The sequence below is a fragment of the Peromyscus californicus genome, unplaced genomic scaffold (genome assembly GCF_007827085.1).
Source record: "Peromyscus californicus insignis strain IS unplaced genomic scaffold, ASM782708v3 Scaffold_24__1_contigs__length_46423439, whole genome shotgun sequence".
In the NCBI taxonomy this organism is placed as follows: domain Eukaryota; kingdom Metazoa; phylum Chordata; class Mammalia; order Rodentia; family Cricetidae; genus Peromyscus; species Peromyscus californicus.
In genome coordinates this window covers 8,124,124-8,150,375 of record NW_026294535.1, presented here as the reverse complement: position 1 = coordinate 8,150,375, position 26,252 = coordinate 8,124,124, and the positions used below count along the sequence as shown (strand labels likewise).

Sequence of the window (26,252 nt, the reverse complement as noted above, 5' to 3'; positions counted from 1 at the left end):
CACAGCTGAGGTTCCAGGCAGGACAGAGCTCTGCTGTCCAGAGACTCTTGGCAGTCTCTCTGGTGATCTCTAGGATCGTTTCACAGCTCGCAGCTCTCCTGTAGAGGGAGAAGGAACATGGTACCATCCTTGGCTTAACTCCAAGATCAGGGCAAAGTGTAAAGAACTTTACACTTTGGTTATGAGGTTATGAGGCCTGAGGACCTTGTCAGGAAAACAGAAGAAATGGAGGTGTGTATGTGTGTGTGTGTGTGTGTGTGTGTGTGTGTGTGTGTGTGAGAGAGAGAGAGAGAGAGAGAGAGAGAGAGAGAGAGAGAGAGAGAGAGAGAGAGAGAGAGAGAGAGAGGTGAAGCCAACTTTAATTCCATGTCTACTAAATGTTGCAGGCTTCCCCTAAACTGCCTGTTTCCTTCTCACAAGAGCGCTATGTGGTGTGGAAGTCTTGTGAGTGCCCATTTTATAGATAAGGAAAACAAGACCCCAGAAGGATGAGTAACCTCTCCGTGGACAGACAGCTAAGAAGGAGTAGCATTGGAGTTGGATCGTGGCTCTGTCCTCGCTCCCCTGATCTTGCTGCCGTCTGGGAAAAACCCGACATTGACAGCTGGCAGCCATTTCAGTTAGACAGGACTGGTTGTTGAAACCCACAAATGTTTTGGCGATTCCTAAAACCTCACGCACAGGGCATTTTCTAACGACTGCACTTTCAGCCCAGGAAGTGGAAAGCGCAGCACTCTGTGCTCTAACCCACAGGCCACGAGAGCTGATGGGATACCTCCGTTATCAGCATCTTAATTAAAGCCCGGAATGATCACAGCGTGGTGCTGTGATTTAGGGACATTCTGGAAGGGATCCCAGCTCTGTGGTTCACAGAGGCCACGGAGGGTGACGGATGCTGCAGCAGTGCTTATCTTGATATGACAGAGTTTTAAAGGTTCTCATGGCAAAAAGCAAGGAAATGAGGTTCTTTCCTTGATGGGTCAAGCTTTCCCCACCTCGCTTCCAATCTCATTTTCCCTTTAGTTCTGGTGACATGGATCATGAAGTAAAAAAAACCACGTTTCCCCCTAGTATTGAGGGGGAGGGTGGTAGGGTCAGGATTTGAACCCAGGGCCTTGTGCACTGCAAGTACATGCTCTATCACTAAGGTATGCCCCCAGCATTTTCCTGCTATTTCTTCTTTTGTTTTGTTTTTCGAAACAGGGTTCCTCTGTGTATCTTTGCGCCTTCCTGGAACTCACTCTGTACTGGCTATTTCTTATTGTCCAGGTATTTTCTGCAAGCAGAGATGGAGCTAAAAGGCAACATGTTGTGAGTGTCCTGAGTTAAAGCTGCATAAGGACACAACCACCGTCACACAAAATTGCCTTTCTCTCTCTCCCTCTCTCCCTCTCGCTCTCCCCTCTCTCCAAGCCCAACCCCTTGGCTCTCCACCTTGAGTTATTTCTTCCCTTAGTTGCCCCTTTCTGATTTTGTCCATAAAGAAATATGTGTTTTTTAAAAACTCTCTCTCCACTTTGTACATTGTATCATGACAGCATTAACATAGTACAGTTTGTAGGATAAACGATAACACAGTTTATTAGGCCTAAGAACTATAACAGGGTCCTGATGATTCAAAGCAATATGTGTACATAGAAAATGAATGTTACTAATTTTTATTTTTCAAGATGAAGTCCGAATACAACTTTGAAATCCCTGCTCCCATTTAAAGGGGGTTGAGATGAACTTCTCCTAGTCTCAGTGAACACGGGGTAACTTGAGTCTCTTATATTGAAATTTTTAAAAATTTATTATTGTTTGTTGTGTCCATGTAGGGGGATGAGGCCTGTGTGGAGGTCAGAGGGCAATTTTGCGGAGCTGGTTCTCTCTTTCCGCCTTTATATGGTTTTCAGGGATTGAATTCAGGTGGCCAGGCCTACACAGCAATGCCTTTCTCCTCTGAGCCATCTTACCCACCTGAATCTCTCTCATTTTAGTCAATGTCACCAGTTCAAAGGAAGGAGAAAGAACAGAGTTCTGCATTTTGAAGTCACGTAGCTCTATTTGACATGGTTAAATGGACAGTATGGTCAGTAATTCACTAGTCTACAGAGAGAAGAGTCCTGATGAGGAATGCCACTGACCAGAGGATGGCCCGCTCTTTGGGGCTGAGATGGTCCCTGATGGACTAGAAATCAAGCAACTGTCAAGTGCCCGAGAGCTGTGGGAGTTCTCAGCATAGACACCAGTCCACATTGCAGGCCTGGAGAAGCAAAAATTGACTGTTGTCCAGGGTTGGGTATAGCAATATCTTTCTAAAGTACTTGTTTGGAAGCCTCTTGTTCCATAGAGTTCGTGGCTCTGAATCTGAAGCCATGATTGGGTGCTAGGATCCAGGTATCCTTTGACACTACATTTAAAATACATACACTTTACAGAGAATATTTAATCTGTAGGAAATCAACACTAAGAGTGAACCTTAAGGCAAACGATGATATTTGCCAGATAACGGCATGTTAATATAGGTTCATCAGTTCATGAAGTATGTACCATTCTGGTGGAGGATGCAGATGGTAGGGGGTTAGCTGTGCCTATTTGGAGGTAGAGAGTAGCTGGGAACTTTCTGTTCAATTTTCCTTGAACCTAAAACTTCTCCTATCAAAAATTTATTATTTTTCAATGTGCATTTTATGCTTTTCCATAGAGATTTTTAATTTTCATTCCAGCACAAAAATGCTGCACAATTTAAAAAAAATACTTTTACTTTTATTATGTTTAAAATTCTAATTTATTTTGTGTGTGGTACTCTAGGTTGAACACACGGTCTTTTTTTTATTTGTTGAAAATAGATTATTTTGCCAGGTGTTAGTGGGGCATGCCTTTAATCCTAGCACTTGGGAAGCAGAGGCAGGTGGATCTCTGTGAGTTTGAGGCCAGCCTGGTCTACAGAGCTAGTTCCAGGATAGCCAGGGCTACACGAAGGAACTCTATCTTGAAAAAAAAGGGAAAAGAAAATCGATTATTTTCTCATACCATATATTCTGATTACAATTTCCCCTCTCTCTACTCCTCCCAGTTCCTCCTCATCTCCCCCTCCCTCCGGATCCACTCCCTTTCATCTTTCATCAGAAAAGATCAGGCTTCTAAGAGATAACAACCAAACATGACAAACTAAAATATAATAAGATGAAGCAAAAACTATCATATCGAAGTTGGACACAGCAACCCAACAGGAGGAGGAGAGTCCCAAGAGCAGGTACAAGTCAGAGACCCACTCGTTCTCACAGTCAGGAGTCACATACAGTTCCAAGCTGAAAACTATACTATATACACAGAGGACCAGGTGCAGACCCAGGTAGACCCTGTGCTTGCTGCTTCAGTCTGGGTGAGTTCATATGCACCTTGCTTAGTTGAATCAAAAGGCCGTGTTCTCCCAGTGTCCTCCATCCCCTCGGGCTCTTACAGTCTCTCAGCCTTCTTGTTCATAGGATTCCCTGAGCTCTGAGGGGAGGGATTTTATGGAGATGTCCAATTTAGAGTATCTCTCTACAGAATGTCTGGCTGGAGGTCTCTGCATCTGTTCCCATCTGCTGCTGGAGGAAGCCTCTCTATGATGATAAGGCACCGATCTATGAATGTAAGAGTCATTTTATTGACACATGTTTTTAGACAGTAGTGTTTGGTTTTATCCTAAGTTTCTGGGCTACCTAGTATCAGGGTCTTGGTTATGGGCTCCCTCTTGTGAACTGGACCTTAAGGCAAATCGGATATTAGTTGGCTACTAGTTCGAACACAAGGTCTTATACTTGCTATACTATCATTGAGCTGCACTCCTACCCTCTAAAAATTCTTTCAAAGTGTATAAATATACCTGCTTATAGTATTGAAATATACAGTTGGCAAATTGGAAGACATGGTGCTGTATCTCAGAGAATTGATGCTCTGGTGGATTCAGGTTTTAGAGAACATTATAACAGTGTAACTAAGTCTAGTATCTCTCATGACCTACCCCAACCCTACTCTCCTTTACTTCTTTCTTTCAGGGCCAAGGCATGCAATACCACCTCAGACTTCTTAACCATTCCTTAATGCAATATGTAAGAGACCAGGCCACAGGGAGTTTGTCCATTCTGCCCTCCATAAGCATTTAGATGACTTTCACTTTCCACCATTAGAAACTGTAGTTTCTGCACCGCGATGAGAATCTTTGCATTGTGGGTTAAGGTTTTAGGGAGAGTGCCTATGGATTAGAGTTGCATCTTGTTCAAATGCACACTGCTACAGAGCCCTCCCAAGAGACTAGACACCATACCCTCACCAGTGGTGTGCGAGAATATCTATTCCCACATGCTTTCCTCATCTTTGAATACTTATCAAACTTAAATCTTTAGACAACTTGATAAGTAAAACAGTAGCTAGTTATACTAATTTTTAATTTTTCTAGTTGTTAATTAGTTTAGTTTCGTGTGTGTGTGTGTGTGTGTGTGCATGTGTGCTTCTTGGCCACTTGTGTTTCCACTTTGGTCAATCCTCTTTGTATTCTTTGCCAATTTCTGCCTTGGATTGTTTATCTTTTCTGATTTTATTTATAAGAATTATTCATATATTGTTTGTTCTAATGGTTTGGCTGTTATTTGTGTTAAAAAATATTTTCTAGTTTCAGATTTTAGCTTTGTTTATAGTGTTTTGACTTCTGTGTTGCATGTTAATGTTGCCAAAGTTACTATTTTCCTACTTGTATCTTAGTAAATTAGTCCTTAATCCCCAGTATTATAAAGATAATAATGTAGCTTCCCATTATTCTGTCAACTAGTTTTGATAAATTTTGAAGTCAAATCCATTTGAAGCTGATTTCCAAGGATAATGATGGACATAAATCTTTGTTTTCATCTCTAAAGTAGTAACTTATTTTTCTGACACAATTTCTCAACTGGCCATTCTTCCACTGATCTGAGCTATTTAATGTCTCTCAGAACATACCGTTCCTATACCCACTTCCAACACACCATTTCCCCTCTCTAATGGCTACACTTTATTTTTCTCTTCTTTCTTTCTTTAATTTACTTATGTGCACCACATATATGCCTGGCACCCATGGAGGTCAGAAGAAGGCATTAGATTGCCTAGGAGCTGGAGCTATAAATGACTGTGAACCACCATATGGGTGCTGGGAATCAAGCCCATGTGGGTGCTGGGAGGCAAGCCCAGGTCCTCTGCAAGAGCAACAAGTACTCTTAACTCTTGAGCCATCTCTCCAGTCCCTTTTCAATACTAGACAGCAGAATCTACCCTCTGAAAGACTCCCTCATTCTCTGAGTCACACTCATGTTGAAAAACTACCAAAGACTTCCCCTCAGGCTAAGTTTCACACTCCCTCAGCCATGGGGGCACTGCCTGCTTGGGCCTCATCTCTTAGCGTCCTTCCCTGAATGTCTCATCTCCACATACCTGGACTTGCATTCTTCTTCCAACACTCCAAGCACAGGCTTGTAGCCCTTGCCTGGCCTTAGTTCGCCTTTGTGTGTCTTTCTCTCTGTCCTTCACAAATATCGGTGTTTGGTTTAAAGACCTGTTGTTGGAATTCTGCCATTTACTCTAATGGCCAATGGAATGGAGTGGTTTAGCCCAATGGGCGTGGTCTTTTCCGAAGATACGCAACACTTTAAGAACTCACTTTTAAGAGAACTCTTCTCTGGTCACCTTCTCTGGTATCCACCTAGATCCCGCTATATTTATCTCCTTTATTTTATTATGATCACCGTTGCTTACTGGTGTATTATTTGTCTTCTGCTGGAATGTGAGCAAGCTCTTTGCTTTACCCACAACTGTATTTCCAATACTTAAATCAAAGCTTGGACCATAATAGAGTATCAATGAATTGGGTGAATGAATGCCCAAATTATACTCCTGTTGGGATGTGTGTTTTTTTCTGTTATGATAATAATAATAATGACAAATTTTATGCTTTCATATATCTGGTTGTCTGACACAGAGTCAATAAATGTATATTGACGATAAATGAGTGCATGAGTTAGAAACTGACATTGAGATGCTGTTTTTTTTAAAGAATATAGTACTTTTAAGAAAATGCTCACTTTAGCCTAGATAAAACAATGGCCAATTTGTCATACTGTTGGGAGGGGTTGTAGATAATCATATGACAAGCTGTTTCTCTATCCTCTAATTTAATGTCTTAATTCTGCACCTTTTTAAGTGTTTTTGCCTGAATTGCATGACTACTGTTAACTATGCCAAGTTAAGTTAACGAAGTCTTTGCTTCCACACATGTGGACTCCATGTTGGCTGAGACACTTTCTTCTTGATATGGCGATCTTAGCATTCCAAGGGGAAAAATAGAAATCCAATGCCCACTTGAGGTCTAACCTCAGAAGGAGTACATTTCTATTCATAAAATCAAGTCACAGTGACAGCCCATTCAAGGGTTGTAAAATAGACCACTTATTTATGGGAGGACTGTCAAGGTCAGCTCTGGCTCAAAAGGTCATTGCATTCACTAATACAATTTGCTTGAATACCGTGTGTCAGAGAAAGAGAGTGAGTGTGTGAGAGAGAGAGAGAGAGACAGACAGAGAGAGACAAAGACAGAGACAGAGACAGTGGGACAGATAGAGACACAGAGTCACAGAGAAAGATAGAGACAGAGACAGAGAAAGATTGAATGAGTTAGCCTTTTAGAGCTCATTCATGCCTAAAAGATATGTCAATGTACTGTGGAGTTTATTTGCCCATGGGTAAGTACCTAGAGAGTTAGAAATGTTTTTTTTCCTCGATGTCATTCTCTTTCTCCTTAACAACATCCCTTTGCACTGATTCTTAGTCTCCCTCTGACCATGGAGTCACGATGATGCATTAAGCTTTGAAGAGGGAATCCCACAGACGCTGTGGTCTATGTTCCACAGCAGCTGTGTTCACAGGACAGTGTTACCAGTGCCTTTGTGTGTGACTGTACACAGTGAGTCCACACATATGATCACCTTTTACATGCATCTCCCGAGATCTGAAGTTGCTCTCCACCAGCCAGAGCTGTTTAATTGGGACAGCATCTTTTCAAGGTCTCCATTTACAAATGGCATATGCTAAATTGGAGTCTCTGTTTATACCACAAACTTCCTGTGACACGTAGCATCTAAACAAGTGAATTTTGATAACTGGAAAGTGGGGGTCTATGCCATGAGCAACTATGTGTCATATCACAATAAAGACAAGCAGCAATACCACTTTTGAAGTCATTCTGCAGACCTTAAATTAAATCTTTGGTTACAGTGTCGTAGGAATAGACATCAAATAAAATATACATTCTGTTCTGCTTCCACCAAGACCCAAGGCTTACTCTTCGTATTATCAGGCTTCTTCCTCTCCTTCACCCTCCTTTGACTGTTTTAGGTTCCTGCCTCTCGGTGTCTATCGATGCCACTCTGGCGTGTACACCAACAATCTTAGTTTACCAACAATTTCCTAATTTTTCCTCCCTTGTTCACAGCTTTACTTCTGCATCTAACATTTCCATTAAAGCACTCTTCTTTTTAAATATATATACTTCTTTTTGTTTTATGTATATGAGTGTCTTCCCTATGTGGTGTTTGGAACAAGCAGTGTCTCCCATAATCTCAGGGAGTTAAGCATGTGGTGGTGATGTTTGGGAAGGTTTAGGAGGCGTGGCCTTGCTGGAAGAAGGGTATCACTGGGGGTGGGCTTGGAGATATCAAAGCCACATGCCATTCCTCATTTGTTCTCTCTGCTTTGGTTGAGATATGAGCTCTCAGCTTCCTGTTCCTGTCACTGTGCCTACTGCTTGTTACCATGCCTCTATTCCACCATCATGGCGCCTTTATCTCTCTGGAACCATAAACCCAAACAAACTCATCCATAAGCTGCTTTTGTGGTATTTTCTCACAGCAACAGAAAATTAACCACTATAACCTGTATGGATATGTATGCACCATGTCCAGGGGAGGGGTGCTCAGGTCCCCCAGATGTGGGCTTACAGATGGTTGTGAGCCACCCCATGTGTAGAGGGAACTAATCCAAGTCATCTGCTAGAACAGCAAACGCTGAGTCATCTCTAGTCCCTAGAGTACTATTTTTTTAAAGGATGTATTTTTGTTGTTTTCATTTGTGTGTATGTGTGTATATGTGCACCTGAGTTCAAATGCCCACAGGAGCCTGAAGAGGGTGTTGAATCCCATGGAGCTGAACTAATGGATGGTGATGAGCCACCTGAAGTGGGTACTTAGAACTGAACCCAGGTCCTCTGCAGGAGCAAGCGAATGCTCTTAACCACTGAGCCATCTCTCCAGCCCCCAGAGTATTCTTCTTAAAGCCATATCCATTGAGTCACTCAAAATATCCAGCATACCCTCACTGATCACAGTTATGTCTGCCAAACATTTTGCAGGAAGGAATTACTTTCTCTCAAAGCTTTATGAGGGTAAGAGTGAAGCTCCATGTGAGCGTCCATATCTTTACAGTTGAGCAAGCTTTCTATACTGTATTAGGATTCAGCCAGTCATTTTCATCACATGTATATGTGGATATATAGTTGTATATAGTGTATATATAAGTTCACGCAGTCTTTTCATATGAACTATTTCTAACATGCAAACAGCAGAGTAATATAATTAACCCCCTTGTATTGTTGCCCAGTGTAAGGTCGGCACTGAAGATGTTATAGAAATACTCTATGCACTCAACTCACTCACATGCTGAGTGATAGAGCCCTTTGCTTTCACGTACATATATAAAGAGAGCAGGGTGGGCAAACTTCTTCTGTGAAGGGCAGAGAGCAAGTGAGTAACTTGCTCTCTTTCAGGCTTTGCAGAGCACGTGGAGTGTTTCGCACCTACTCAACTCTGCCATTGGACTTTTACAGCAGTAGAAGACCAAAGGGCGGCCCCTGGCTCTCACGCCACAGCTTTCTGAGCCCTGTAGTGAAGTGATAATATGATGCGTTTTGCAAATCTTTAGACATATATAAATTACATCAGATCAAATATATCGCTCTTCATATAGCTGATTCTTCTGTTCCATATGATGGTTTTCACATATCCATATGAATACATGAAGCCCTGGTTCACTTTGTAATAGTTTTGTTCAGTTTATAGTAATTTAAATTACCACATAGTGTCCACATAATGTTTATTTATTGTACCCATTCTCATGGTGATGGACGGTTCTGCTGCTCCTGACTTTGGGAGTATGGCGAACATTTTTTGTTCATGTCACCCTACACACAAGTGCTGAAGTCTAGGGAAGGTTGCCTCTTTAATCTTTGCAGATTTGAAAAAATTCAGGTTTGAAAACTTTGTGCAGCAGTGGCTGGAACAGATCGGGGTTGAGTGACCCGTTCCAGGCCACACACGAAAGAACTCAGAACAGGGACCGTATCCCTGATCTCCTCGTTTTGTTCTCTGGGGTTTTTCCACAAGACCACAGCTGTCACTTCTGCATGTGCAAGGGGTGGTTTGAAGGAGAAAGGTCGCCCGCAGGCTCATGAATTTGAACACTTTGTCCTCCTTGTGTTGTTTGGGGAGGGAATGGAACTTTGAGGGGGCACAGGCTTGCTGGAGGCAGTCATCACGGAGTGAGGTTTGAGGGTTTCTATACTTATCACATGTCCTTCCTTCTTGCTCTGTTTGCTTTCTGTGTGTATGTGTGGGGGGGGGGATGTAACGCCCCTGGAACCGTAAGACAGATCAACTTTCTTCTTAAGTTGCTTCTGGTTGTGTTATTTTACCACAGCAAAAGAAAAAGTAACCGATACAAATCACACCCCTGCTAGTGCTGAAAGGGATGCCTAGGGCACACGAGCTGATTCCTGTCGTCTAACGGTTTGTCATTTGGTGAAATAACGAAGATAAAGTCAGTGAAGTGAAGTTATTAACGATACACAAGAAAAAGGGAGAAGACTGACATGGGAAGCATCCATTGGCAAGTTGGGAGGTAGACGAAAATAAAATCTGCAAAACTGAACTGTAAGAAGACAGTTGAGTAAATGGAGACGTACCAACGCCCTACAAAAGTTCAACCAAAATATTACAAAACCTGTAAATATTCTCCTCTAAATAAATTTGGTACCATCTCAAATGCCCAGAGAAACCTTTTTAAAAGATAATATGTCATATAAATAACACTCACTAGACAGCTGAGCCACTTGTTCAGCTGTAGATATGTCTATATCAACCTTCTCAGCCTCAGAAAACACTAGAAGGGTAGGCAGAAAGAATGTAAAAGTCAGGAGAGGCAAGGAGAGCTGTGAAATGCCATCTTCTGGACATGGCGTAGCTGATGCATGCGTCACTCACAGCCTGTACAATACCTGCACCAGGTCAAGCCCATCAAAAGTCCAGCATGGACTGAGGAGGAGGAGTCCCCGAGGCCTCTCCTCTAGCAGAAGAGCCGTCGGAAGTTGATGGTTGCTGAGGGAGGAAGAGTAAGTCTTCTCTGGGGATGTGACTGCTGGTAGGCCACCCATGACCTATTGGAGAGCCCCACATCCATTTGCACGTGTTCAGCACAAACTGGACTCATGGGCTATCAATAACAACAATAAAAAGAGACTTGAAGTTGAGAGGGAGACAGGTTGATGGTCCCTGGGGGTGTTGGTGAGAGGAGGTGGAGTCAATTATATAAAAATGCCATATATATATATATATATATATATATATATATATATACACACACACACACACACACATACAGGGTTTTCAAAAATAATATATATGTATATATATAATTTAAAAGGTAGTATAATATAATTTATGACAGAGAACAATTTGATGGAATATTTCAGGAAATCTTTGAAAAGAATAGGAAAGAATGATATTGGTTAAAAAATGTAACCAAGCAATCAACAGAGAACTGCAGTCAGGGTCAGAAGACAAATTATAAGGCAACAATGACAGCAAGGTGTTCTCAATACGCAATTCAGAGAAAGTCTATCCTGTAACATAAACTAAAAACAACAAGCCAGTAAAAATCAGCTTTAAAATCAATATACTTAACCACACTGAATAGAAAACTTTTTGGTTAAAGATAATTCAAAAGCCACATAGTGAATATACCAAAAAGTGAATATATTCAACAACAACAACAACAAAAATCTCTTCTAAGTCAACAGAAAGATGAACACCTCAGCAGAAAACTGGCAAAGACAAATGGAAACTGGAAACCATCCCATATTGCCAATGAAGGTGTTAAAAAAAAAAAACTTGTAAAAACCTTATTACCAATCAGAGAGATATATTTTAATTAAATAAGAAAAGGTTTGTCGCCTAGAGAATCAGGAAGTATTGCTTGTTGGCAATGGTACTGAAACTGTGAGGGAAAGGATGCTGATGGCTCATCTCTATTGTCAACCAAGAGCAGGCACAATCACCATGGAAACAGACTCAGAGTGTGTCGAGGAGGGCCTTTACAGAAAGGGTTCCAGGAAAAACAGTTCGTGTATTAAGTTAGCTAAACTATTAATTGAGAATGACCAAATTAACACAGCGAGGGTGCTGATCCATCCATTCTGCACTCAGCCCATCCCGGGGCAAGGGTGGGGAGTGGGGAACTGAGGAAGGAGGTTGTGAGTGGGTGTGCAGAAATTGGGGTGGTCTTCCCTGTCTGTGCTAATTCTCTAGTTAGTCATTTCTGTGTAAAGAAACATGTGCGATGGAAGTGGTGGCTTCCTGCTAGCTGGGCTTTTAATACTGACTTCAGAACCTTCTTAGGCTCTCGGTCTGTAGTTGCTTAATTCATTATTTGGGTAAAACAGTTAGTTCTGTTTCTAGTGTGTCTGCTTCCTTGGGGCTATCACATGTCACCTGCCTGTGGCTGATGCCCGGTGTGTCTGCATTCACTCTTGTATGACAGACTGCTTTCTCTGCCTGTGCCATTTGACACCGAGAAGGAGCCTCCTATTTGTAGAAATAGACTACAAGGCAGGGCGTAGTGTTGACCGGGTGAACACTAGCAACAACTAACATTAAACTCAACATAGAAAAATTTTAAGTATTTAAAATCTTAAAGTCTCTAGAAATTAAAATGAATTCATATATATGTACATATGCAGAAAATCATATTTTAGTGGCCCCTTTTACATAAGGCAGTTTATTTTTCCATCCCTCAACTACGTTGTGATGCAGCAGGATGCTCTTGCTAGGCTATTAGCCCTAATCTAGCCACCACTGGCACGAACCAAATAAATCATTTTTTATTTTGCAAGTTATTCAGACACAGGCATTTTGCTATAGCTACCCAAAACAAACTATAAACATCATGCACTCATGTAACATTTCCAAAATTAAAGAGTTTCCTTTCTAAAGGCCCCTTTTGGGGGTTAGTTGAGCCCAGTGAAATAGGTGTGAGTGGACCCTGCTTACTATTTGGGGTTAGACCGATCTCTCGCTAGCTGGTCAGGGATGCCAACACTGTGGCCCCCCAGTGAGCAATAATCAACCAAGGGAGGCAGACTTAGAGGAACTGAGCTTTGGCTTGGATGACCCAATGACAAATTGTATCCAAAGGCTCGTGATAACAGGAGAATGTGATCTCTGTGCCAATTCCCAAGGGAACACACCAGATACAACAGAACTTGGCAAAACTATGCAAGAAAAATAATAAACACTAATAGTTGAAGTAAGCCAACATTTCTTGGGGGCTATTATGTGCCTGCCACTTGATTTTAAGATACTGTGTTTATACGAACATACAGTGGAATGTCTAGGAATGGAAATGAAGAAGAGCACATCTATAAAACGCTAGAGAGATGCAATAGGCCGTGAAGTATGCATTTTAGCCTTGTGAACACACACAAGGTTAAAAACTGTAGAGGACGTGAACAGCGGCATGTCTGTGGTACTAGCTACACAAAGCAGGAGGATCCTTGAGGCCCAGGAGTCCAGGACCAGATTGGGAAACATAATGAAAACTTGACTCCAACCAGATTAAACCAAACTGTGGAAGTAAGAAAGGGGAGTTTAGGGAGAAACCCAAAGTCAGAGCCAGCATCAAATGTATACATTTGGGTTGCAAATTAGGAACAATTAGCAGTTTTTAGCATTGTGGAATATTCTCTTCTAGAGATGGGAGTAACTCCAAAATAGTCATTACTAGTCGTGCGGTGGTGGTGCACGCCTTTAATCCCAGCACTTGGGAGGCAGAGCCAGGAGGATCTCTGTGAGTTCGAGGCCAGCCTGGACTACCAAGTGAGTTCCAGGAAAGGCGCAAAGCTACACAGAGAAACCCTGTCTCGAAAAACCAAAAAAAAAGTCATTACTTGAACTGGGGGCAATAAATAGTCTATAGACACATATATATGTACATTTGAGGTACATGACTTCTATGTGTGTTTTATACATGTGTGTTGGATATGTATTTATATAACTGATAGCTAACAGAGTTAAGATTGAATTTCTCTAGCTCTAAATTGGCTTGCAAACATGAATGAGATTTCTGTATTGGTTTCAGCATTTCCTGGCTTATTCCTTGGGGCCTCCAGCTCCCTATCAAAGTCTGTCTTCTCAATCAATCATAGTCCCCAGGAATTTTGGAAGGGCCTGTGTCTCTTCATATGCATCAAGTCTGCTCTGGCTTCACCTTCCACTGGATTTTTTTTTTTTTTTGGTCCCTCAGAAAGAACATCACTCACCCAGAAGTCATGATTGCACTGCTAGGCACTTCTGTATGGGTTATGGTGCTGCTCCTATTTCACAACTTCCCTCAGAATGCTCCTGAGCGCTCATGGGTTCTAAGGTCTACTATGATATGGGGCAGTTATTTGAGGATGAGAGTTGTATTGGTTCCTTTTCTTTTGCTGTCATAAAACAAATAATGGAAAAGGCAGTTTATTCTGGCTTACACTTCCAGAAGGAGAGTCCTCGATGACTGGGGAGGCATGGCATCAGGGGCCCGGAGCAGGAGAGATCACATCACCAACCATGGGAAGGAAGCCAGGCCGAGAGAGTAAACTAGCAGCGTGGGCAAAGTTGTAAACTCTGAAAGCCCGCCCACAGTGACGTACTTCCTCCGACAAGGTTCCACCTCTTAATGGTTCCGTCACTCCCCAAATCACTCCGCCGGACAACAATCATTCAAACACATAAGCCTGTGGGTGGGTACTTCTCATTCAAAACACCTGATGGTTGGCGGAGAGATTGGCTTTCTCTCCTTGTTGGATTCTGTTGAAGGGTCTGACCTGACTTCCAATGCTTCTAAAGAAACTTCCTTTCTCGCCCTGTGCTCAGAAAAACCTCCCAAGCTGAATGCAGCTAAATTGACCATGTTGTATTTCTCCGATGACTTAGGTTTTGCTTTGGAGAGAAGGTTATGTCTCTTGATGTCCTCTAACTTAGATTGGGGTATCATCCAAAAGTCTCCTATCTTCTTCAACCATGGGTTTGGTAGTCGAGTTTTTCTAGAGCTCAGGAAGGCTACACCCTTGGTTTACCACATGCATCAGGATTGTCTGGATCCTCACAGTGGGTGCAGTTGGTGTCTCTTCGGGTGAACTACAGAAATGCTCATCTCTAAAAACTGCCCTTAAAACCATATCCTCTGCCAGGTATGGGGGTTCATACCTGTAATCTCAGTAGTCTGGAGGTTAGGAGTCCAAGGCCATTGTGTTCCATTGTGAGTTCAAGGCCAGTCTGTGTTCCATAGTGAATTCAAGGCCAGCCAGCTTGGCATAAATAGTGAAACCCTTGAAAAACCAGCTAGCCAGCCAACCGATCAATGAAACAAATTTAAAAAAAAAAGAATGTCCTTCTTTGCCTACATCCCTGTCCCTTGAGCCCAAATGAATTAGAGCATGTTACTTTGGGCCTTTATAAATCATGTTCATTACAATGTGTTGTGTGCAGCTGAGTTGTGTGCACTTTACAGGTGTCTGTTTCCCATTAAGCTTGGCATCATGGATCATGGATGCTTTTCAGCTTTCGTCACTTTATCCCAGAAGATCCAGCCCAGAGTTTACTGTGGAGTAAAGCACTCAGTAAATGTTTGGCCTAAAGCAGGAACAAATGAATGAGTGAAGCAAAGAGGTTCCTGGAGGCCACCTTGCCAGACAGATCTGAAAGTCCTTTCTGTCTGAGCTGGGAAAGACACGGAGACCGAAGAGTGGGGACATTCTAATGAAACAAATATTTGTCAAACAAAACTCTAATATTCTCTTCCAGGGTAGAAAATACAAATATTTAGATAAAAAATTTCTCAGGGGAGACAGGATAAAAAGGTTAGAAAATCATTCTCAACCTGAGGGGAACGCTCTGAGAACTCACCTTTTCACTGTCCAACTACTCCCTACTCCTTTCGCTCCCTAGGGAGGTAAGAAACGGAAGGAAGGAAGGAAGGAAGGAAGGAAGGAAGGAAGGAAGGAAGGAAGGAAGACCTACCAAATCAGCTCAATGTGGACACTGCTTCTCTTGGATACTCCAGAAATTCCTTCAGAATGAAACTTCAGACATTTGGGTGAGATTTACTATTATTTCTCTTTTTTAAAATTAAAAAAAAAAAACACTTTGTGTGTGTGAGTGTTTTGATTGCATGTATGTCTGTGCACACTTGCGTGTCTGTCTATGCACACCTGCATGCCTGGAGGCTGCAGAGGGCAGAGGAGGGTGTCAAGTTCCTGGAACTGGAGCCATAGACAATTGTAATCTGCCATGTGGATGCTGGGAACAGAACCCACGTCCTCTGCAAGGACAGTAAGATGAGCCATCTCTCCAGGTTCCATTATTTCTCTTTTTAATCCTACCTCCTTTTCATTTTGGTTTTACCCTAGTCTAGTGTAGAGCTAAGGTAGACATTAGAGTGAAAAATGCAAGTCCCTAAACATTCCCTAGCAGGAAGAAATCAAGTCTCTCCTAGTGGAACAATCTATAAATTTTGACCTATTGATATAATGCATAAATAGCCAAGGAAATTACAATAGGGAGTGCCATGAAGCTACTATTGTGTGTTTACACATTCCCATTCAACTTTTAAATAAAGTTAAGAAAATAAATCAAAGATGATCCCTCTCTTAATTAAAGTCATTATATTTGTTTCTGTTTTTCTTTCTATATATAAAAGAAATAGCCAAGAGGTGGTGGCATATACCTTTAATCACAGCATTTGGGAGGCAGAGATAGGCAGACCTCTGAGTTCCAGGCCAGCCTGGTCTACAGAATGAGATCCAGGATAGCCAGGGCTATACAGAGAAACCGTGTCTCGAAAAACCAAATAAATAAAGACATAACCTAAATGTTATCATGTCCTGTCTAAATCTCCCAACTACTGAAATTTAAATGAAAAAAAATGTGGCATTTTAAATTAGCAAACAGCTCTTCTGAAAGCATATAACTTAAACATTTTAAGTGAGGTATAACCATAGTATTGAGACAAATGCGTAAGAAGGCTATAGAGAAATCTCCACAGAGGAGTCACTTGGACAGCTATAGGTCCACTTGCTTTTTACCTGTTTCTCTGGAGCAACTCCTGACCCCATATCGCCACCGTGAACTTCTCTATGTATCTGCCTTTCAGGGTTCTGATTTGAAGACCGCCCTCACAGAAGTACATTCTCAGACTGAAAACTTTGAGTGGTGTCCAAGATGAATCTGATTGAGCACTCTCATTTACAGGCCATGGATGAGTTTTCTCTTTCTGAAAATGTGTTTGGTAAGTTGTCAAGCTCATTTAAACAGGAGTCAAAAGTATTTCAGAAGAAAGCCTCCATAGTGAGTTCAAGAAAATGGTCTTGCTTCTTTTGAGTACTCAATAAGTGTGAACTCTTCCGCCAGGTTGGACTTTGGCTTCATTGAACTCAATGGTTGCTTTTGTTTATAGATGAGGAATGTCAGTCTCCAGGGCTTTGTGACTTGCCAAGGCCATGCAACTAGATAATTAACTGAGTGCGGAGTAGAAGCTACTTCCTGATCTAGAGCGAATTCTAGTGTTATTATAGCAGGCATTAAAGAATGAAATCATAGTGCTTATGGCTTAATATGATACCTATTAAAGGCTGAAGTTACCTGGTGCTCTGTACTGGGGGATCTATGGCACAGTGTCATAATTAGTCATTTAAACTAGGTTGAGGACAAATTGTACTAAGTGGTTTTAAGTAGATCTGTAACTAGATGAGACCATAAAATAATATATGGCTCCACTTTATGCATTTATGAAAAACATCTAAGTATAAAGAGTTCAGTTAAGAACATTTAGCGAAGAGTCAAGTGAGGACATGTTTTGGGTGGGGTGGGGAGCTTTTCCTTCCCCTTTTTAATGAATTATTTCTGTATACTAACCTTGCCCGATGGCTAGATTGCTCCCAGTTCCCATCCAACATTATGTAGACCTTGGTAGAGTATGATAATAAAAAAGGGAAACACTTGATCTCCCACCAAGTTCGACATGTTAAGTCGTGATCCCTTCTTTGGAGTCAGATATCCCTAGGAGATCCTAGCTATTGTTACTCTATTACCTACCGGCCACTATCAATTTCTGTGTGGTGGTGATAATTCGTGCATTTCCAACCAGGGCGTCAGTATTTACATTACCTACTTTCATATCTGCTTACCCATATACAGTATAAGAACATTCAATGGTATCAGTTATGCTTCATCAAGCCTTGAATACTGGATCGATAGCAATCTAGTAGTAAATAATAGAAAGGAAGCGTGAAAGAGGCATAAGGGGGGGGGGAAGGAGATGTTGATCTCAGAGAGAGCACATGCAGCAGTAATTTTTTGTTTAATGCTGGTTTTCACACATTGTCATGGTGTCGTGTTTCTCCCAATCGGCCACCATCCTGTGGGTCAGTGTGAGCAATGAAAGGCCGGGCCTCCATTTCTGATGACTTGATCACTTGTTCTAGCCCACTCTTCTACATTTCCTTAAAAAAATCAACACATGGATATCTGGATAATTTTTGCTTCACCAATCAGAACTCACAGAATAATTAGGATTATTACTATTTATCATAGATGAGAGAAAATTCCATTTACGATTATTTTTTTCAAAAAATAAAACAAAACAAAAACCTACCATTTCCAGTTCTAAAGTTTTACAGTGGTCTATTGAAATTTCCCAGTCTTAACATGATTAAAACAAATCATGTTGAATTCAAGTTTGCACATGGGGAGGACAATGGGAAAAATGTAGATTTTTTGCTTACATGCTAGTCCCGCTTTATACCCCAGGTTGACCTTAAAGAGGAAAAGCTAGATGGTCCTGTCAGACTAGATACACCAGCAAATGATAATGACGCATGTGCTGTTACCCCTGCTTTTTGTGCTGTGGCTCCCTTAGCTCTCATCATAAGATTATATTCTCACTGGGCAGTGGTGCACACTTTTAGTTCCCAGCACTCAGGAGGCAGAGGCAAGCAGATCTCTGTGAGTTCGAGGTCAGCCTGGTCTGCAGAGAGCTAGTTCCAGGACAGCCAAGGCTACACAAAGAAACCCAGCCTTGAAAATAAAAACAAAAATGAAAGAAGATTATATTCTCATTTCCTGGTTTCAGTGCATGAGCTGCAATGTACAGCTGCTGTTTTTGGCTGGAGTCAGATCTCTATCCGGCCCCGCTGCTGGTAAAGCTACCTGGAACAATGCAAGACTCCTCTTATTTTTCCTCCCTAAGTTCTAGAGCAAGGCCTAAGCATTCCTTCCAAATCTGTTTCTTCTGGGACCCAGTCACATCCTAATCTACATACTTGGGCTAGAGGTGAGAATGGAGACAATAGAGTCCTTCGTTCTGCTTCTCAGTTTTCTTGTTCAGCCGAGTTTAGGCTGCGGCATGTCAGCACAAAGACTGCGAGCCATGGAGGAGTAGCCCAGGGACCCTAATGCCTCACACTGGCATCTTAAGCTGTCACAGAGACCCAGAAACCTATAGCTTCAACTGAGCAGGGAGGCAAACTCTTTTCAGTAGTCTGTGCACTTAAAACCCAGCAGCTGTGTTGTTATAAGAGCAAGCGAATTGTATGACAAGCATATGGGATAGCTATCATTTTTGAACACTGATAATGGCTGGGACATTGAAATAAAGCAAAAAATAAAACAGAGAAGATCTTAGTGGGGAATGGACTCACAATAAGTATGCCCATAAGTAAATTAAAAAAATAAAACCACATAAGTATTAGGAAATAATACGGTAACTATTAGGAAAATAGGGTGATGTCATAGGGACTGAAGGGATGGGCTGCCTTAATGGTAAGGCCAGTGAAGGCTTCTGCAGAATTGACAATTGACTCAATACTGGAAGCCAAGAATCAAGAACATTCTAGAAGGAAGGAATAGCAAAGATTGAAGTCTGGAATGGACTTGAAAAGGTCTTGCCTTTGCATTTTTACATAGGGCAATAGAAACTCTGGAGAAGTGGCTAGTTATTTTATATTTAAGTTATTGTAGAGGGCAGAGTGAAATCCCAGCCTTAAGGAATTGGGAAGGTGACCTCTCCTCAAGATAAATACCTATGGGTGCATATTAACAGGTGCTGGGCACACTAATGACCTTCCTAATGGTAGCTTCCAGCTTCTTCCACTCTCCAAAGACTTTGCTTAAGATGAAGGGGGAATTCCAATATCAAACAAATAGTCACTTCAAAAGCTAGCGTCTGAAAGAGGGACTGTGCAGGCACTTTAGGCGTGAGGGGAGAGGACAATGGGGGGGGGGCGGAGAGGAGAGAACACAGTGTGAGGTAAACCGTGAACAGGATGAGCTGAGACCATTGGGGGATTTCAAAGTGGGGATCAAGGACAGGGGAATTTAATAGCTAGTGTCTTTAGCTGAAGGTTCTGAGGCACCAACTCCCTTACCCTTCCAGACTATTCTTATACTCAAGCCAAAATGCTCTCTTTGGTATTAGAAAATATAGCTCAGAGTTGAGGTGGGCTGAAGAGCTATGGTACTAGCATCAGTGGAGAAGAAAAAGCTGGGGCAAACGTGATATAGAATTTCGAGAACCACCTCCGTAGGGTCCTTTAACTCATTCTGGCACCCTATCAGACCCACATGGAAATCTAGCCCATCAGTAAACAGATCCCCAGGGATGGAAAGACAGGGAAACCTCATCGAGATAAATCTCCTTTCTCCTGGGATAGTCTACAAGCCGGAAACTTGGTCAAAGATTAATTTGATGGCTTAAAATGGGCATCTCTGATGAAAGAAGGCAAAGTTTTATGTAATTAGTGCACAATAAAAAGCAATAATGGCAAAGTCCAGGGCTTTCTGCAGTTCAGCACGGTGAATAGGGTAGGAGGTAGCATATTAATTAAAATCTGTGTTTTATTTTAGTAAATTTTAGAAATTAAGACCCCCCACAGAACTTGAAAAATCAAGTAAATAGACAAAGAGCTACAATAACAGGGCTGTATAAGCAAAGGCAAGAACAGCCTGGGGTTCCCAGGCCCCAAGTTCATAGAGCAGCATGTCCTGAACCACTTAGCTCTGTGATATTGGGCAAGGTACGCTGAATGGAAGTGGGGAAAGGGGCAGTACAATTGAGAGAATCGAAGCCAGAGGCCAGTGGTGCTCCCTGGACTTCAGCTTTCTCCTGTGTAAAACCGGTGAGAAGAACCCTCCCAGCTCACTGGGGGGACTGAATGGGCTGTGTGTGAGAGTGCTTCTTAAACCCGAAGGCATCACAAAATATTGCGGTTAATCTGGAGCTTGACTGCCACGCACCACATTTAAAATTGCTCAGATGATGAACACCACTCCCCTCATTCAAGGAAGGAAGTACTATTTATCTCAGCGTTGTTAATGATGAAGAATTTTCAAGGAGCCAAAAGGAATCTATGATATGTAAATAAATCTTGGGGTGTCTTAAGGAAGGAGAGACATGTTCTGCCTCACTTTAGTGTTACAGCGTTGCTATAGTAACAACAGCTTTGAAATCCCATGTTTTACATATTCTTTTTTATTATTATTTTACCTAATAGTTTTCCCCAACCTCCACCCCACAGAGCAGCCCAGTGAGGAGCAGGAGGGAGACCCCACACAGTCCTGTTCCCATATTCCATGGCCTTTGCTTATTCCCTCTTGATTTATATACCACTAAACTATTTATGTCCATCTTCTCTGGGTATGACTTATGTTTAATTAGCAGACACTCACTTTGGAATCTGGTTCTTGCTGAAGTCGTGTACCTCAATTAAAAAGACTCTCCCAGATGTTGCAAGGCCCACCCAGATGTTCCAAAATATAATTAAAAGTCTTGAGATGAGGATTTACAGAGTATTTCTGACATTTGATTTCAAGTGTTTTTCCATCTCACTGAGCTCAGCTCATGCGAATGCAGTCCCAACTTGTTGGGTGAACTAAACCCAAAAGTCTACAGGAGATGGAAAATTATGCCAGGCTCAGACAGAAAAAGCCTTGTTTAACGTAATTGGGGCTTTTGTTCTTCTCTCTTTTCGTTCCCCGCTCCCCAATGCTATGGATCTAAGCCAGGGCCTTTACACTCTAGAAAAGCTCTCACCACTGAGCTATCCCTAGCTGTGTTAACTTCCTCATCCTTAAATCTTCCACAGCTCTAAACAGTGTCTAAAGTTTTCGATAATTCACTGTGGCTTTAATTTTTCCTGTCTTGGGAACTCTCACAGCCTGTGTTTTCTTTGTGGAGTATAGAAATGGGCCGAGGGAAGGTACCGAATGAGCCTTTCCCTCGTACAACCCCGATTGCTGCTGCTTTCAGCTAGGGCGTGCATGGTTGGGTAAAGGCATGCAGCGGCGTGGAGAGTTACAGACAAGTGGACCAGCTGCTCAGCAACTCTTCTGAATTCTAGAGTTTAGCCCTCAACCCTGTAGGACAAGGAGCAGATCCTTAGGGGTGCCAAGCTGAGAAAGAGTAATGATAAAATCAGACTACAAACCATCTCCCCAGTACTTTCTGTATGTCAGACACCGTATTGACTAAGTACATTTTAGGTTTAAATCTTTTTTGTTGTTGTTCAAGACATGATCTCAGATAGCTCAGGCTGGCCGACGTAGCTAAGGATGGCCTTGAATTCCTAATCCTTATGTCTCCATTTCCCAAACACTGGGATTTTATACTCAGCTATTTTATGTATTTTTAAAGCAGACTCCTTGGTTCACTTCCATCTCTGCCCTCTCCTGGCCTCTGGTTAAGACACATTCCTTCATTCTGGGCAAGTTACTGGCCTCATTAAGTCCTCCTCCCAAAGCCAGAAGCGTTGTAAGTGCCTGTACTCTATTTGCTTCTAACATTAGAGTTACAGCAATCCTCACAGCACCCCTCTAGGGCACCTGCCGTTCCTATTGCCCTTTTATGGAGAGAAAGCAGACATTTAAGGATGTCAAACAATCTGCTTCACATTCCTTTAAATAGCTAGTAGACCACCAAACTATAATTAGGACGAGGAATCGCACCTGGATGCTGAAGGCCCCCAGCTAAGAGAACACTCATATTTCCCTTCTTAAAGAAGAAAGTCTTTTCCGTAAGACTGTATCACAGTATGCTGCCACAGCTCTTCTGCAGGAGAGTGCTTAGACAGGCATTGCCAGGATTTGCTCCAGGATGTCCTGTTTCTACATCATCACACCAGGTGCCCAGTGTACCTTGGCTGGCCCACCATTCACACGGATCTATACACTCTACAGCTGTGCTGTTCTCCAGAACTTCGACATGTCCTGAGTCCACTTTATCCAGTGTAGCGAGCACTGTCCACACTCGGAACACTGAAATGTGAGGAATGAGACTCAAGAGCTGGTTCACCTTACTTAAGCCCAGGTGGGCACGTGCAGCCAGTGGCTAATGTCCCAGATGGCACACCTTTGCAGGAAAGAGAAAATGGGTAACAGGAGGCAGTGTGTCGTCTTAGGGAGAATGGAGGGACCCAATCCATCTTTTGTTAAGAGCATTCTGGGTGAGGCTTACTGGGGACAAGAGGGTTTCCTGGAGCCACTAATTGCTCGTTTCTATTTTTCTTAACGTTCGTATTAGCATATGTTGATTACAAGTAATCACAGGTTGCACTGCAGAATCTTCACGTATATATGTATATAAAATGAATTTTTATCATTTGCATCACCCGTCATTGTCTCCATCCCCTCCCCCAACGTCCCCGAGGATACCCCAGTCAGTCTCTCTTTTACTTTCCTGTCCTTATTTATTGAGTCGTTTATAGAGTCCTGGGTAAAGGCTTATTTCTAGGAGTGTGACTTCTGAAGAAAATCTCCCAGCAATCACTAAGTTGCCTAGAAAGATTCAGGGATGTATATGTTCTTGAGAGCATCCCCTGCTCAGCTGCCATTATCTGCCTGTAGGTCCTGGGTGGGCACAAGGCCCTCCTCGCCCATTATAGACGAGGCTGATCCAGTCTCGGGCAGGTCTTGTGCTGGAGATCTCAGCTGCTGTGAGATCAAGAGTACAATGGTGGGTCGTGTTCCTGTGATAGTGTTCTACCATGATCCGCTCCTTACTCCTGCTCTTACATTCTTTCTACCCCATCTCCTGAGGTTTCCTGAGTCCTACAGGGAGTGATGCCGTAGGCCTTAGTCTTTCAACCATCGGATTCTGATTCAGGAGTCAGGTGTTAAAGTCTCCACTTCAAATCCCTGTAAACCATACACAAATTATTTAACCTCGCCGAGTTGCTTTTCATCCTCTGTGAGATAAGGTTGGAGACAGCGGGCCTCATAAGTAAAGCCCTGCAACATATGGTAGAAGTGAAGATCGGGTGAGAGGATACGTAAATACACTTTGTACACTTGTAAAGTCTGTAGGGGAGCCGGCAATTGTGACATGCATTACCTTTGCCTCTTGAATTGGCTTTCATGCTGATTATCTTAAGTTTTCTTCACAGCAGGCCTGTGAAGGAAGTAAGCAGGGATATCATCTCTATCTCACTATCTGTTAACGCAGACAAATGAGGCCTACAGCAGTTCCGAGACCTACTGAGAGTCACTAGCACGTCTGGAATCAACCCTGAGCCTACTGAGTCCCCTGCCAATGCTTTCTTGCAAACAGAAGCAAAAACAAAAACGACACAAAAAAATAACAAAATGAGCAACAAAACCCCCAAACAACAACAAAATAAAAAAACCCAGCCAAGTCTTAAGGTTGATATTCAGAAATTATATGTAGGGTTTTTTTTTTTTTTTTTTTTTTTTGGTTTTTCGAGACAGGGTTTCTCTGTGTAGCTTTGCGCCTTTCCTGGATCTCGCGCTGTAGCCCATGCTGGCCTCGAACTCACAGAGATCTGCCTGGCTCTGCCTCCCGAGTGCTGGGATTAAAGGCGTGTGCCACCACCGCCCGGCTTGTTTTGTTTTTTTAAGGAACTATGTCTATTCAGTAAGAGGCCAAGCTACCAGTCTTAGCAGTAACTGCAGTACCAGCGCAAGAACAAAGGCCACCCATGTGCTTATACCATTTCTGATATTATTTTATTCAAATTGGATCATTTTTGATGTTTATTCAAAATGTGCTTATACCATTTCTGATATCATTTTATTCAAATTGGATCTTTTAAAAATATTTATTCAAGCCAGATATGACTATGAGTTGTGTTATGAGCACCCTCCCTTTGGAAATTAGGAAATCAGGGCTGGAAAGATGGCTCAGCATTTAAGAATGCTTGCTGCTCTTGCAGGGGACCCAAGTTCAGTTCCTAGCACCCACAGGACAGAACACAGCCTTCTGTAACTCCAGTTCCAGGGGATGCCATGCAATCTTCTGGCCTCTGCAGGCTCCAGGTACACATGTGTTACTCATACGTACATGCTGGCAAAATGCCCATATACATAACATAAAAATAAATACAATCCTTTTTTTAAAGGAGGAAATAAAGGCAGAAAATGGCTCAGGAATGTGTTCATGGTCCACAGAGCTTGTAAATGTCAAGAAAGACTGTATTTATTTGATGGGGGGTGGGGGTTACTATGCCTGAATACCACAAACTGCATGGCTTAAACAAGAAAATGTATTAGCTTTGGGTTCTGAAGGTCAGAAGTCTAAAATCAGGGCCAGCAGGGCTGACTCCTCCTGAGAGTGCCAGGAAGAACCTGTCCGAGGTCTTCTGTTTGGGCTTATCAATAGCATCTTTTGTCTTCCCACTTCATTCTCCACACAGGTGTTTGTCTGTGGCCTGGTTTCTCTGTATCTCTGTCTCTATTTCTCCCTGTCTCTCTGTCTCTGTCTTCCCCGCCGCCCCATCTCTCTAATAAGGATATGAGCCATAGTGTATCAATCCCCATTTTGATTATCTCTCTCTATAAAGGTAACCCATATGGACCTTATCTCTAAATGAGGTCATACTGTAAGGTCCTTGGGGACAGGTTTTCAACATATGAATTAGACTGGGACATGTGGGTGGGACATAATTCTCCACGGATTGCCAGATACAAACCCACTTAGCCAGGTAGACTTCTAGGGCTAACTGTGAAGTATTGTTCACTAAGGCTTCTGATGTTACAAATGCATCCTGGGAACAAATGTCAAGATCCATAGTATGGCATTTGACCTCTGGCCAGTATTAGAGGCAGTGAACAGAAATTTACCCTCTAAACGATCTTAAGCTGGGAAAGGGCTCCCCAAAATGTTTATCTAAGACACCGGTTTCCAGCTTACTAGGCAATTTGGCATTGAGGACTTTTCTCATAAACATTTACAAATATTCTGCTCAGTGATGAAGTTAATCAGTAAACCATACAACCTCTGGCCCCTGTTACTTCTTACCTAGTCTCCTTTCCAGTTGCTGTGAATAGGCTGAGCATGGTGATGCAGTTTCAGGGCTTAGAAAATCCAATTCAGATTAGCCTTCACCACAGCCACAGGCTGTCAGGATTTCTCCCGGACGTGATGAGCTTGAAACCGGCGAAAGGTAGGATCCTACTCATAACTCTCCTTACTCGAGACTCTCCTAGTGCACTGAGGAAATCTGGGGGTCTTCTGTTAGAGGTTAGAGGTCTTCTGTTAGAGGTCTGCCAAAGGGAGGCCCAGACAACCTGGGAAGCCTGGGGATGGGAGGTTGATTCTTATAGTTTTAAGCATGTGGGTATCATATTGGGATAGTAGTTCAAAGTGGTGCTATCCTTTCTAGTCAGTCAAATGTTAACATTAATGTCAGGGGACACTTGAGGAAAAAGGGTGTTACTTAATGCTGTGTTTTTATGATGCTGAGCCCCAGTCTCGTTGAATTCTGACACCTGTTCGGTGGCTGGGAACTACCATTAAAAACTAGAGTAGAATAAAGAAAACATCAACGTGCCTACCAAGAAGTAAAGATAAACTTATTTTGTGGAATTTTGATTCAGTCGCATATGTGT

General features: G+C 42.4%; 1 protein-coding gene across 1 annotated transcript in view; it reads left to right on the top strand.

Moving 5' to 3' along the window:
• The first annotated feature begins 16,571 nt into the window (after positions 1-16,571).
• Nr1h4 (nuclear receptor subfamily 1 group H member 4) overlaps positions 16,572-26,252 on the top strand; it is a 59,866-nt gene continuing 50,185 nt past the window's right edge. The window contains exon 1 of the mRNA XM_052753761.1: positions 16,572-16,644. Coding sequence (XP_052609721.1) covers positions 16,578-16,644 — 67 coding nt within the window. The 5' untranslated portion in view covers positions 16,572-16,577. The remainder of the gene's footprint in view (positions 16,645-26,252) is intronic.